The following is a 15,752-nucleotide window of genomic DNA, read 5'->3' on the forward strand; positions in this document are numbered from 1 at the left end:
ACCTAACGGTTATGAATGAATGAATGAATGAATACACTTTTATTGTACACCACAGAGAAAATTTACAGAGATACAAATACAACAGCACAATAAGGTTGAACGTACAATTTGGCGGCCTTATCGCTAAATAGCGATCTCTTCTAGGTAACTAAAGGCATACAAGAAAATGTTATAAGAAATAAGTAGGTGGTACAACAAACAAAATTAAATATTAGGATTTAAAACTAACGTAACTAACTTTTACGTTAAAAAAAACATAAAACATAGTATATACTAAACATAACATATTAAAGATATGTACAAAAATATAAAATATATTCCATATCTACATATATACAAAAATATAAAACATGTATAACATACAAATACGCTACTATAAATACTTAATTAAAAAAAAAAAATTAAAAATAAATAAAAAATAAAAAAATTAATAAAATAAAAGAACCCTCAAAAATATGTTGTTATATTTTAATTGCATAAATTGAAAACGCACATAACACCTAAAAGTTCAAACTCGAACCCTCAGAGAAGGAGGCCAAAGGACTTTACGCCAAGCTATTATCGGTTCATGGATAGATTGCTTAATTACAGCCAATTTTACAGCCAATTATACAGCAATTACTGATTCTTGCTCGCTATTTTTCCTTGTGGAGTTCAATGCTGAATCAATTCTTCATAGGTATAAGGTGCGATGCCTATTTTTAGAGATGTTGATTACACGACGAAGTTCCCCTCCTGAACTTTGTTTCTGTTAAGATAACCTCGTAACTAACGATAAGAGCTATAACGCTATAACGTTCTTAGTGTCTCGTGTGTGATTTTCTACCGCCGTCCTTATTCGATCGCGTAGAAGTTATCTAAGATTTGTAAGGAACCGAGAGAGCGCCATCTAGATAAAATACTGGGAAACAGTATTCTCACTTATAGTAGGTATAGTAACAATACTAGGAAACAGTATTGTCACTACTATGGTTACAATACTGGGAAACGGTAGTGCCACTAGTATAGTTACAATACTGGGAAATATTAGTGTCACTAGTATAGCACCAATACTGGGTAACAGTATTGTCACTAGTAGAGTTTTAATACTGGCCAAAGTATTGTCACTAGTATATTTACAATACTAGGAAACAGTATTATCATAGTTAGGTGTATTACTGGGAAAAGATGACTCACATCTTACCTTAGTGTCATTAAGACCTTTACGGCATTACGACTATTTGAATTTGATTGAATAATCAATAATGTGTTTTTTTATTCCAGGATGCAAGGCAAAAGGCAAGAGTACACCCGGCTTTCGCAAATGCTGGAACTCGGGCTGGGCTAGAATTATGGAGAATTGAGGTTAGTTATTTTTCTTTTTGTTTACCGATACTTCGTCTGAGTAGAACTTGTGATATCTAAAATATTTCATACAAACTGTTTTCTGCTTATCTACATAATTTTTATTATGTCAACTCTTGGACCAAGTCTACTAGCCTAGGATGTAGGTGCTTTGGATACAGAATATTCTTAAGCATTCGATTAAATATCACATAAAATTCTGTTACATAAGCTCGATAAAAATAGAATACAATATTATGACCATCTTACCTTAGGGATCGTTCAGGCTGTAGCTTTAAAATAATACTTTTTCTCTTTCCTGCCTGACTCCACTGGTGTCCCCTAAGGCTTGCATTTTGGTCCATTACTATTCAGCATCTCTATTAACGACGTCATTTCTTTTTTTTCCCAGAACCTATTACTGATGATACTATTTTTTTTAAATCATTACAAATATACTACACGATTACAAAAGATAACAATAATAATATAATATTTGACGGCCGAGTGGCGCAGTGGGCAGCGACCCTGCTTTCTGAGTACAAGGTCGTGTGGTTCCCACAACTGGAAAATGTTTGTGTGATTTTTAGTGTCTGGGTGTTTATTGTATATTATAAGTATTTATGTGTATTATATTCATAAAAAAATATTCATCAGCTATCTCAGTACCCATAACACAAGCTACGCTTACTTTGGGGCTAGATGGCGATGTGTGTATTGTCAAAGTATATTTATTTTATTTAAATATGATAAGCTCTTTTTATTTTTTTTTTATTTTTACTTGTCTTAATCTCTAATCATTTCGTTTCCCAATATTACAAAGCTGAGGAAATCTTAAATGTTTATGCGATAAAAAAACTGCATTACTCTTATGTGTAGAAGTATTGTTTGTGACGCTGGAGAAGCTAATTCAAAATTCAAAATTCAAAATTCTTTTATTTCAAGTAGTAGTATTTATTTTCATAAGCACTTTTGAAACGTCAAGTCTATCTGTTTGTAGTGATTCTACCACCGGTTCGGAAGGCAGATTCTACCGAGAAGAAGCGGGCAAGAAACTGCTGGTTGCTCTTTTCCAACATCAACAATTTACATTTTGCATTTTAACATTCATTTTTCTATCTTGTGAGAGCTGAAAGCGGAGCACGATGCTTCCAAGCAACCTTTTCATTAAAATATTCATTAATTGTACAGTAACCTCGCTGTAATAAATGTGTTTTAACTAATTCTTTAAACTTGTGCATTGGCAGGTCCAAAATCACCTTAGGAATCATATTAATCAATAAAAAAATACCAACAATATTTCTATGAATGCTATATGAATGCTATGTAATTGATACAAATATTTTATAACTTAGTTATTAAAATACATATGTTTTTTTTTTTTAAATTACTAATGTATATTCTAGAACTTTGAACCAGTGGCGGTACCCCAAGCAGATGTTGGCAAATTCTATAAGGGAGACTCTTACGTTGTCCTGAAGGTAAGTAATAAACATTAGCGTTATTATGTAATCCAGGGCAAAAATAAATTTGATCCAAATAGTTTCTAAGTAGGTGCTTCAATAGACGATTATGCATCAAGTACGGTTACATTGCAGTTTACAGTCGAGTCTTTATTAACGGCACTCGAGCGCGGTAAGTAAGCCGAGAGTTTAATAAGTTATGTACCATAGGCGTTTGATGCGACGATTTTCATCACACTTGCGGGGAAAAAACAGGCTAAAGTTTTAAATATGTGCTCAGAAAATAACTGACCATTTTTGCCGTTTTCCACTGAATGGAAGTTTTGTAGGCCACTCTCTAGGTTTTGTCGCGATAAGTGTCTCGATTATTATTTCCGGCGGAGTGAAATCTACTATTGCTCTGCTTTGCAAGTTAAACTGGACATTTTAAATTATTAAAATTAAATATTTGAAAATGGGCCATTTTAATTTTATGCGGGTAATACGGATTCTTTAAAGAAAAGTACGCATTTTCTTAAATGATTATATAAGTATAAGTATAACCTTAATGAAGTTAAGCATGATAAATATGAAGAGTACATTTTTGTACATAATATATTTTTTATTTTATCCCAAAAAAAAACGTATACCAAATGTTTGTAGGAGGTAACTTTGATATTTATTTCTGTCATGAAATTTCACTCAATCGTATAAAGCGGATAACCATTCAGTCAGTAAAAATGGACAAAAAAACGTATCTTTTTTTTTCTGTGGAATACTTCATAAACAATAGTTAAAATTTTTCCAATCTCGCTCAGCACCTTAATAGCGATCGTACACACAGACAATTCCTGTTTCAGACCACGGCAGACAAGCGTAATACCTTATCCTGGGACATCCACTACTGGATAGGCAGTGAGAGTTCTCAGGATGAATCTGGAGCGGCGGCCATTTTGACTGTAGGTCTGGACGACAAGTTCAACGGCAAGGCCATCCAGCATAGAGAGACCATGGGCCATGAGAGTTCACAGTTTCTGAACTACTTTACTGGAGGAGGTAAGTGGGTGTTTGGAGCCGTGCTGTGGTTGCCAGTGCTACAGATGTACACGTGAACCTACGGTACAGGTTGATGAACGCAGGGCGGAATATAATAAAAATAGTAAATTTCATTTCAGGCGTAGCCCACATGCAGTGCAATTACCATCTTAAAAAAAATTAAAATACTAAAATAAACACGAAATAACTATTAAAATAAATATAAAATAAAAAATATAATAGAGGCAAACCAATACTATGACATTTATTATATTTATATAATGAAATAGTGTTTAAAACAAATGTCAAAAGGGTTTTTTTTTTTCCTGTTTAATGTTACGTAAGTTTGACTAAAACACAGCACCGGTATTTGAAAAGAAAATATGACATTCTCAACTCTCAAGACCTTAAAGCAATTCTGGTCGCAAAATGTCATTCAAAACACTATCGAAGTACTGTGGCATCAGAATAGAATAGAAGATGCCTTTATTGCACTGTCATAGCAGTGTAGGTACTTAAAGAAAAGTGTGATTCACTCCACTAAAAAAAAACATACAATATAACTTGTGTGCGTGCGTGTGTATGTCACTGAACTCCTCCTAAACGGCTGGACCGATTTGAATGAATTTTTCGGTATGCGTTTGGGTGGCACCCTGGATGGTTTAGATTCACAAATCTGCCCGACAGATGGCGCTGGGGTCTACAACTATAATACTCGGGTATAATACTCTTAAATATACTATTTTTTGTTTATACTGTACCTACTCTCTTCTTTGGTTTTCCCTCGCTTGCACCGCAATGAGGGGAGACATGTAGCGGATGTAAGATGCGATAGCCTAGTAGTTAGAGCTTTGCCTTCCTTTCAGGTTATCCGAGTTTGATCTCCAGCACGCACCTCTAATTTTTCGGAGATATGTGCATTTTTATTTGAGAAATTTAAAATATTACTTGCTTATACGGTGAAGGTAAACATCGCGGCGATAACTGCATGCCTGAGAGTTAACTTACTCTATAACTTTTTCTGTAACTTTTTAACGTGTGTTTTAACTTTAATGCCCTCGACATATGAAGCCCCTAATGGATTTATTATGATAGACTGGCGCAGTGGGCAGCGACCCTGCTTTCCGAGTCTTAGGCCGTGGGTTCGATTCCCACAACTGTAACTTTTGTTTGTATGATGGACATGATTGTTTTCCAGTGTTTGGCGTTTTATCTGTATATTATAAGTATTTATGTGTATTATTTTCATAAAAAATATTCATCTTAGTACCCATATTGTCGTAGTATATTTATTTATTTATATTTATGTTGCTAGCTGATGTATAATAGAGGCAGTTGCGTGCAAAAGGTTTTTCACTGGGAAAGGCACAAAGCACAAACATGGCATCAAATGGGTAAAACCTCTTTCCATATAAACTTTGTAAATATTTTAGGGTATGCAGTGCTTTTGTGCATGTATGAAGTGCACGCCACTGAATAGAGGCCAGCTTTTCAACTCCTGATGTGTCACCATTTTTTGCAGCCGTCCGCTATCTTGACGGAGGTCACCAGTCCGGGTTCAACCACGTGGTCACAAACCCCGGTGCTGAAAAGCGCCTTTTCCAGGTTAAAGGCAAAAAGAACATCAGAGTGAGACAGGTAAGAAACGTGGAAATAACTAGAGTTCAATCAATATCTATCTACTATTCTCATTGGAATTCATTTCATTTAAAAAAAAGAAAAAGAACAGTTTTTAATACTCTAATGGTTTCCCTGCCGCTTATTATTTTGTTTGTACGCCTACGTCGCCATTGTTTAAGCAAAGGTACTCAGCCTAGCGGCCAAATAGTATACCTAATAAATAGCATCAGTGCGTAGAAGAGCTGATTTAATTAAAAGCAAATTAAAAAAGAAAAACAAGACAGAAATGAGTTTCAATACAAAGTTGTAGTCGCGATTTTGTACAGATTTTTTTTGTTTAAAATCCTCCATAATGCATTTGGATGTTATTATAATATGCAAGACGGAAATAAAAACACTAGTGTGGAAAAGAATAACTTTCCAGACACATGAAAAAGTTTACTTTTTGTGCAAATATATTTAAAAATACATTCCAATGTTTCTTTTTTAAGGTGGACCCACTCATATCTTCGATGAACAAAGGCGACGTGTTTATCCTGGACATCAACAACGATATTTTCGTGTACGTCGGCGAGAAGTCCAAGAACGTTGAGCGTCTGAAGGCAATATCTGTGGCCAATCAGATCAGGGACCAAGACCACAACGGAAGAGGCCGGGTGGAGATAATTGGTAAGAGACAATTCTAGAAGAGTAAGATCCGACTTCCAAACGTCATTGAAGATTTTGGATTACCTGCAGTCCGCCATCTTGATTTTATTTCAAAATCTCATTCACGGATAATTCTTTCACAAACTGATTGATGCTTAATATATTTACAAACACGTAATAATCTTGAACAAAAACTCGTGAAGTGTCACAACTCACATTTCGAAGATATAAGTTTTCTAAGTTTGAATTTTTTCACAAATAATTCTGTAAGAATTCCTTGTTATTTCCAGCCTGGAACGAATTATCCGTTATTGAACGCCATACAAAAATCTTCCTTGCCCTTTATTATTTTTATTTTATATTTCATGCAATCGTTAATATTTTGATAAAATACCAAGAATTACCAATGATCAATATTCCGTAATTTTAATGAAATAATCACAGATAATTACATTATTACGAAATATATTACGCCATATTCCTAGGTAAAATGTGAGCATATAGTAATAAAAAATAAATAAAATATACTACACACATCCCCATCCAACCCCAAAGTAAGCGTAGCTTGTGTTATGACTTATGGGTAGGTACTAAGATGACTGATGAATCTTTTAATGAATAATATACATATATTATATAACATACAGATGAACACAGAGATACTTATATACATTCATGTTCCTCACAAACATTTTCCGGTTGAGAGAACTGGACCCACAGCCATGGCTCTAAAAAGCGGGGTCACTGCCCATTGCGCCAGTCTGCCGTCAATAAATGTGATTAAAGTGGGCCGACCCGTGACGGGAGTGGAGCGAGCCCCGAACATCCCGTCGGTTTACAAAAATCAGTTTAATATACTGGTCCCACATTGTGTGAACTTTCAGATATTAAGCTGAAAAGAACAGATACTACACTTTGATCTTAGCCAAAAGGCCGAGAAGCGATACCCCGTATGCGTAGAAAATCGCGAGAGTCATTCAACGCTGTAGAATCTCTCTAGCGCGATGTAAAATTTGGTACTGTTGCTACTAGCGCCATCTGTGCAAACGATCTCTCAGCGCTAAACGTATCTCTCTTTGAATGCCGACATGCCTTGCATGATGAATATTTATAATTCATCATACAAACATTTTGCAGTTTTAATAATCGAACCCAGTCTCCGACTCAGAAAGCAGAGTCAATCGGCCTGAAATATAAATCGCAAACTATATTTTTTTTAATATTTCCCGCGAAAACGCTCGGGTGTCATGGCCGTACTCGTCTCGACATAGCCAAATTAGAGCTTCCGTAGGTCCTTGTTCCATAGCTTAAGATTATTGATTTTGGCATTGATGACAAAAAAACACAGAAACTTCGAAATCACAAAATACTTTATACAACGTGTAAATGAGAAGCGATATAATATTTCATGGGCTTTAGAGGAACAATATTTACTGTATCTGTGTCCGGATGTTTATATGTATATTATAAGTATTTATGTATTCAAGTATTATCATTTCGATTATATCTTAAAAAGCGTTTTTTAAATAAATAATGGTGTTAATTATACTTGTTAGAATTTCTTACACTATTCTTAATTCAAATGTATTAAAATTTAATTTATATTTTTTAGTTTTCTATATAAAGCGTGTGTTTCAGTTTTTTTTAACAATTATTTACTATTTTATTTGATTTTAATGAAATCATTTAATTCAATTTAATTTAAATTTTTTAACAGTTGTTTTAGAAAATCAACTTTTAATAATATAATCTTATGCTCAATGTTTAAAACTTTAATTTGAATATGGACTAGTCGTGCTGTCAGTCTGCAACAAAATTGCGTTAGAATATCAATTAAGAATAAGATATACTAGATATAGTTTTATTATATTTTAGGTTTAGGTGCATGTAACCAGTTTTGCGAGAAATATTTTTATGTTACATTTGTGTAAAAACATTAAAAGGAGCAGCTGTAAAAGGTTAAACTTTTTGCAGATCAATACTCAAGTGATGTCGACGTTCAGAAGTTCTTCACAAATCTTGGCTCTGGTTCCAGGGATTTGGTGCCAAAGGAGAGCGCTGGGGGTGACGATCAGGTGAGACCGGGTTTCTTTTTAAAAAATACTCCATTTTTAAACCCCACGCAAAAGCGACGGGGTGTTTGAGCGTGAGCGTGTGTGTCTGTGGCATCGTATTTCCCGAGCGGATGAACGGATTTCGATTTTGTTTTTTTGTTTGAAAGCTCAATAACTTGGGAGTATTCTTAGTTTGATAGAATTGGCCGCCGACACAAAATGCCTAATTACATTTTAATATTTCGCAACTCCCTCAATATGGGTATTAAATGAAAGGGCTTGACTAGTAAAATAATAGACTTATTATTATTTAGTGTTGGGGGTTTTGAAATGTTAAATATATAGTAATAATATTTAAATTTATAGTTCTAACTTGTCTTATTATGTTAACAATATTTTCATTACTTTTTAGTGTAAAGTATGTTTAAAAAATTGGATAATGTCGAATATGTAGAATAAACAAAAATATAATCAAATTTTATTGAATTATTTAGTTTTTATATGTTGTTGACTTTACAATGAATAATTTTCAAGTATCGTAGTAGTCAAGACGACAACTACGATATCGATTCTAGTTTTCGATTCCTATTGCAATTGCGATTGCGACTACGGTATCAATTCTAGGTATCAATTTAAATGTCGATTAGGATATCGATTACGATTACGATTGCAATTGCGATTGCGACTACGATATCGATTCTAGGTATCGATTTCGATAAGATTTTTTAATCGATTATCGATTTTGATATTGATTACAATATCGATTATTCAATTGCAATCGAAATCTTAATCGAATTAAAAATCGATATCGATAACGATATCGAGTTTAGACGAATAGCTTTAGTTTTAAGTTGACTAATTTAGTTATCGCCATCAACTCATTTCTATGTTATATTTTACATGTAATGTACGCATCGAAAGTGCCATATATGTGACTATGTGAATAAAGATATATGTCACTTTGACTTTGACACATTTATGATATTAGTAAGGATTTTATTAAGATTATAACAATTCTTTCAGACTTTCGAGAAGAATGAGGAAAGCTCCGTTATCTTATCGGAGGTCTCAGACAGTACTGGTAAACTGAAGATAACACCTCTCTCTGCGCCATTCCGTCAAGACCAGCTGAAACCTCAGGTAATGTCACAATTTTATCCCGACCCGGCCTCTCGGCACTGTGGACTTCACAGGGTGGTAAAATAAATAAATAAATAAATATACTACGACAATACACATCGCCATCTAGCCCCAAAGTAAGCGTAGCTTGTGTTATGGGTACTAAGATGACTGAGGATTTTTTTTTAATGAATAATATACATAAATAATTATAATAAACAGATAAACACCCAGACACTGAAAAACATTCATGTTCATCGCACAAAAATTTTCCATTTGTGGGAATCGAACCCACGGCCTTGGACAATAAAAGCAGGGTCGCTGCCCAGTTAAAACCTAAAGCGTTTTGAGAGCTGTAATATTTTAAAGAAAGTGGACTGTAGGGGAAAAATAGAGATGTTTAAACATTAGGAAAACACGCGAAAGACAATCAATATGGATAAGATAAAAGAATATTAACTCACGGTACTCCTTAAATCCAGCGTGGTCAATTTCAAATTCTCATCACCACAATACTCAATGAGGCGTTATGCGAAACGATAATCTATATCTATCTATGCATATAAAAGAAAGTCGGCTCAAGAACGGCTGGACCAAATTTTATGCTATTTGATTTTTTGGATTCCTCTTAGACCGGAATAGGATAATAAGAATTAAAATATTGCATTCATCAAAAAAAAACAAATAAGAAGCGGTAATAAGTTCGCCGGGACAGCTAGTAATATTTAAAAAAAATATGTTGGTTTGTGTACGCTTCAAAAACTCAAAAAGTTCTGCACCGATCAAGATGAAATTTTAGCATGATATATAATCCGCATCAAGGATTGTTTTTATCTATTTTTTGCATCAGTCACATATCCGCGACCGCGAAACTACAGGTTTTTTTAACGATCGATGTACCAGTGACCGCGCCATCTGCCGCATGCGAAAAAACTCGCTGACATATGTAATGTATTCTTTGTTTTGTTTCTCATTTCTCAACCATTCCATAAAAATGTGCCACAGCGAAGAGTGGCAGAGTACAACTAGTAATTTTTTTTTTTATTCTTTAAAATAATTGTTTTATAAATATAACCTAAAATAAACTATTTAAAACTAAATAAAATCTAAAACGTCCTCGAAACCACCGCAGCGAGGCACATTCCTAAGATGCTGGCAGCATTGCCCCTTTGGATGGCCAAACTAATTCGTTGGCCAAGGTAACTGCCCGCTCTAGGATCACCGGTAGACTCGATAATTCTTTAAAAAGGGCGCTTGCCTCCGGACCCCACGGTCCCAAAGTCTCTACTCCAAAAGGCACACTAGTAATTTATATAGTTTTTGTAACTTATACGGCCATGTTTTTTGTTCTCACGAATACTTAGTACGTGCGCGACGATAGTCGGAGGTCGAGTTTTTTGTTCATAAATTTGCGAACCCCAAAGGACGGGTAGGAAGGAAATACAGATAGGAGTTTTAATGAGAGGGAAAGAGAAAGCGTCCAATTAGTCATTTTTGATAGAAGCGTTAGTTTGGCACATATTTTGATTGCCATATTAAAATTGTGTTTCCTATTATTACCACACGGCATGGTATCAGATGACTCCTGCCACTTTATGAGGTCCGCGTCGCGTAGCGTAAGTACTATGCGCGTGTCGGTATTTCATCTTCAATAGGGTTGTCCTAAGTGAACACTTAGAATGTTTTGAATTGGTTTGTATTGCAGAATAAATATGTTTCTTTTTTTTATTTAATATTTTACAGGGTGGTTAAACTTTAACGATAAAAAAGCTTGGGTGTGAATTGCTCTAGCTTCATAGCTTAATATAAATAAACTGTGAGATGGTGATAAAAAAAATACCCGGCTAAATTTGTTGTGGGCTCTTCTTAGACCAGGGCGCGTTTGGAACCCTTGTAGCTTTAGGTTTAAGTTGGCGAACGAAGTTATCACCATCCCCTTACGATTACGTAAACATATATGTATGAACGCTTCAAAGTGTCTGTGATAGGGCTACATGAATAAAGAAATTTTGAATTTTAATTTTGGTTACAACGGGTTCACCGGGCGTCTAACAAATCCAACTAGAGGGATATGTCGTGGTGGTTTTTAGTTTGTGTATACGCTTTTTAGGGAGAGTCCCACATAACCTCCGTCCTGCCCAAGGGTCGGGGGTAGCACTAAAACTTTTCCACCACGCCAAAAAAATAAAAAAGGGGATTCCAGGGGGCGTTCATAAAATACGTGAGATGTTTAAGGGGGGGAGGGGGTCGAGACAAATCTCATCTAATCTTACGTTGGAGAGAGGGGGGTCTCGGCAAATATCAGGCAATTTTATTCCCAGATTGAAAAAAAAAAATATACTATTACCATTGGTCCATTGGTCTTTTTACAATAACAATCCAACGCGTTAACGTAAGAAACCCACATTTTGAAAAATTTCACGTGAACTTGGGTTATGGGGGAGGGGATTGAATAAAATCTCACGACATCTCACCAGGGGGGGAGAGGGTGACAGAAAGTTAAAAAAAAAACACCTCACGTAATTTATGGACGCTCCCTTATGAAATTTACTTAAGCACACTTCAACAGTATTTCGTAATTCGGTTACACGTTGTACAGACCAAACTGAATAACGATTTTTTTTTCCAGGAAACGTATATCCTTGACACAGTCAGCGGAAGTATCTACGTGTGGGTCGGAAAGCAAGCTACGCAAGCGGTAATCTTTAATCAATTTGATAATATGATTAAAATATCAGTTGTACTTAACAATTATTAATTGTAAAGTCATCATCTCCTGAGGATGCTCCGGTTTCGGAGCGAAACCTGCGTAGAGAGTACATTGCCGAGGATCTGTTTGGTGTGGAGTATACGGATTGAAGTAATTATAAATTACACCACAGATTCTGCTGCTGATCGCAGAGTATAGCAAATTAAGCTTAATTTTCATAATGTGAAGCATCAGACGGAGGGAAGGACAGAACCTGATTGTTGGCCTGATATACGATTGTATTTTTGTATTTCGTATTTAATAATAAAAATGAATATTAATATATTAAACAGTCATTATTAACCGACTTACAGAAAGGAGAGGATAGAATATAAATAAATAAATAATTTAAATCCTAGGACAACGTACACATCGCCATCTAGTCAAAGCGTAGCTTGTGTTATGGGTAATAAGATGACTGATGAATATTTTTATGAATATATACATAAATACTTATAATATACATATAAACACTCAGACACTGAAAAACATTCATGCTTATCACACAAACATTTTCCAGTAGTGGGAATCGAACCCACGGCCTTGGACTCAGAAAGCAGGGTCGCTGCAAATTGCGCCAATTGGCCGTCCAATGATTCGGTTGTATTTATTTTTTGTTTTTTTTTTTAACAAATTTATACTTAATGCTTTTATCTTTTCATAATGCATTATCTGATTCCTGTCGTATTCGGTTCATAAAACTTATTCCGATGTTTCGCATCTGTCAGGCGTCCCGTGACGTTAACACATTTTTTTTAACCATTGTTTTTATACTTACAAACTGTGGAGTTAGGTTTTAGCTTTTTTAATATTGTTTTTCTTTGTTTCAGGAAAAAGCTGAGGCTATGGCGAAGGCGCAACAGTATTTGACAGCCAAAAATTATCCGTCTTGGGTAAGAATAGATTTTTTTTTTATTAACTAAGCTTGTTTTATTCTACTCTTTTAATAATTTATTATGTTAGTTATTTGTACTACGTAATTTAGTGTGTAAATTTATGTAATGTTTATTGAAATTGCGATTTCCCGTTTCTAATTTAGGTAGGTATATTCCTATCGTGAAGGTTACCTGGCAGAGATCACTTTTAGTGAAAAGGTCGCATTTTGCTTCAATTATTTTTTAAGTATATTTTTAATTTCTCCTTTACTACGCAATAAATATATTTAAATTAAATAAAGAAATAGGCTTTTGTTTACAGAAGCTATAAATACCATGGAAAAGAGAAGTTGCATTAGATACACTGCTCACGTTTTTGATACGCGTTGATTTATGCGAAATCGCTTAGCGGCACGTATTTGTCGGCGAGGTAACTAGCCACGACCGAAGCCTCCAGATCAGAAAATTGAAAATACAGAAATAATTAATTCTTATTTATTTATTTATTTAAGAGCACTAACAACATGCATATTACACGTTTTTTAAACATAGCTCACACACAAACACAAGGACTGATATGCACGTCAATGACAAGTGCACATAGCATTGAAAAAGCGTCATATAAACTTAATTTGTAAAAAAAATTAGCACATAATTTAACTCACCGATAAGTGTTCGGTGAGTTTTTTTTCTAAAAGCTGTGGGTGAGTCATGGAAGGTATCGATGCCAGGTATCTTTTTAGATAACTCATTGTATTTCGCATGAGACCTTAAGGCACAGTGGGCCTGGAGGTCGTCAATATCGAAAGCAATTATTTTAATTCCAGGTGCACGTAGCTAGGATCCCCCAGGGAACCGAACCCGCTATCTTCAAGCAGTACTTCACCACGTGGCGTGACGTTGGCATGTCACACTCTCGCATTGTGAGGTCCGCTGGCACAGGTCAGGAATAGTGTAAACGGGTTCAACGCACGTTAGAATAATGGTGGGAACACACTTATGAAACGCTCTTCGCACGCCAGCTAATGAATGGCAATGCAGTGTGACTTCGTAATTTCTTTCATGACATTTATGTGAACGTGTGTATTATGCACAAAAAAAGATCTAAAAGAATAACTGTCAAAATGATCTTAAATGATCGATTCTGTTCTAAAACGCGACGCTATTAACTTGCCTTTATATTTCCCGTATTGATTATCTACGAAGACAATATGCTGAACGCTTTTGTAATTTTACCTTCAAATCTTCAGTGGCGTGCACTTCATACATGCACGAAAGCACTGCATACCCTAAAATTTATACATTATAACTCGTATAGGAGGAGATTTATTGCCGTTTTCATCATATTCATCATCATATCAACCTATTGCCGGCCCACTAAAGGGCGTGGGTCTCCTCCCACAATGAGAAGGGGTTAAGGCCGTAGTCCACCACGCCGGCCCAGTGCGGATTGGTGGACACACACTTTTGAGAACATTATGGAGCACTCTCAGGCATGCAGGTTTCCTCACGATGTTTTCCTTCACCGTTGAAGCAAGTGATATTTTGATTGCTTACAATCGATACTTTGAAATAATTAAAAAAAAAATCGCGTCTTTATATTAAAAAATACGAATTACTGAAGAAGCCGCATAAACAGCTCAGCGTAATATATTATATCAACCACTTAAACATTACAGAATAGATTAGAATGGAATAGATAAAGAGCGTAACGGATTTTTTTTGCATGACAGCTTTGTTTGTTCTTACTTGGAATGTTTTATAACAGTAACAAATTCTTAGGCGTTATAAAACAAGAATAGGAAAAAAATGTATAACGTTTTCTATCTCACTCTGTCCCATATATTTATGTGTTTGTTTCTTTACCTAGATAATATACGGTTTCCTTGGTAACTTAAATAGGAAAAATAAGTTAATTAAACGAAAGCGACGTTGCATGTTTGCGCATGCAACGTCGCAAAGCGAAAACGTAACGAGGTCATTCATCAGTAGATTTTGCTCCTCACATTTTTCTCATACCTGGCGCCTTATATGTGAAAATCGATTGTTCTTTCATGCCACCTAGAACTAACTTTACGATGTAGAATTCACGTGTCGGTGTACGCGCGCATTGTAAAAATTCACTCTCATCATTTTGCTCCACCGCGCCATAAGAAATATAACTTCAAAAAACTGTTATCTTTTCATTTATACAGCTAAGGTAAACCTATAGAATAATTATAGCATCGGAGAAGACTGACGTTTCAAAAGTGTGTTGCCGCCTTAAATTGAATGATATATTTATTTGAATAGAATATATTATTAAAATTACATATTTGAATGGAATGTTAAATTTATTTAAATAGAATATTCGAATCGTGCTTGTTTGTGTGTTTGTGAGCATTATACACAATAAAATAAATATTTAACAATAATGTATTTTTATTTGATTTTTTTGCACCTTCATCTATTTATTATCTTACTCAAGGCATGTGCTTGAAGTGTTCTATCTATGAATGTTAGAAGTAGTAAAGCTTTTTCTGACAGCTTGTTCGGGGAAGTACCGACGTGCTTATTTCTCCTTATGAAAATTAAGCTTAATTTGCTATACTCCGCGAACAGCAGTTATAAGGCATAAATCTCCTGAGGATGTTCCGGTTTCGGAGCGAAACGTGCGTAGAGTGTACATTGCCGAGGATCTGTTTGGTGTGGAGTATACGGATTGAAGAAATTATAAATTACACCTTATAGATTCTGCTGCTGTTCGCGGAGTATAGCAAATTAAGCTTAATTTTCATAATATATTATGGGTTTCCGCAAAGTAACGCCTGCTTCTATCCAATACTGATTTCTGACGCCCAGCAGCACGGTTATAAAATCACGCCATATTATGTTTAAAATCACGTCT

The 15,752-nt window shown here is 35.0% G+C and overlaps 1 protein-coding gene and 1 pseudogene across 1 annotated transcript in view; one reads left to right on the plus strand and one right to left on the minus strand.

Moving 5' to 3' along the window:
• The window catches only part of LOC120635594 (gelsolin-like), a 30,695-nt gene that overhangs the window by 5,220 nt on the left and 9,723 nt on the right, over nucleotides 1-15,752 (plus strand). Inside the window, exons 3-12 of the mRNA XM_039906604.1 lie at nucleotides 1,264-1,344; nucleotides 2,730-2,804; nucleotides 3,626-3,821; nucleotides 5,323-5,438; nucleotides 5,912-6,089; nucleotides 8,043-8,143; nucleotides 9,146-9,262; nucleotides 11,871-11,939; nucleotides 12,821-12,883; nucleotides 13,693-13,807. Of these exons, the coding sequence (XP_039762538.1) occupies nucleotides 1,264-1,344; nucleotides 2,730-2,804; nucleotides 3,626-3,821; nucleotides 5,323-5,438; nucleotides 5,912-6,089; nucleotides 8,043-8,143; nucleotides 9,146-9,262; nucleotides 11,871-11,939; nucleotides 12,821-12,883; nucleotides 13,693-13,807 (1,111 nt within the window). The remainder of the gene's footprint in view (nucleotides 1-1,263; nucleotides 1,345-2,729; nucleotides 2,805-3,625; nucleotides 3,822-5,322; nucleotides 5,439-5,911; nucleotides 6,090-8,042; nucleotides 8,144-9,145; nucleotides 9,263-11,870; nucleotides 11,940-12,820; nucleotides 12,884-13,692; nucleotides 13,808-15,752) is intronic.
• Nucleotides 6,849-7,013, minus strand: LOC120635888 (annotated as a pseudogene).

The sequence above is a fragment of the Pararge aegeria genome, chromosome 27, assembly GCF_905163445.1.
Source record: "Pararge aegeria chromosome 27, ilParAegt1.1, whole genome shotgun sequence".
Lineage (NCBI taxonomy): Eukaryota > Metazoa > Arthropoda > Insecta > Lepidoptera > Nymphalidae > Pararge > Pararge aegeria.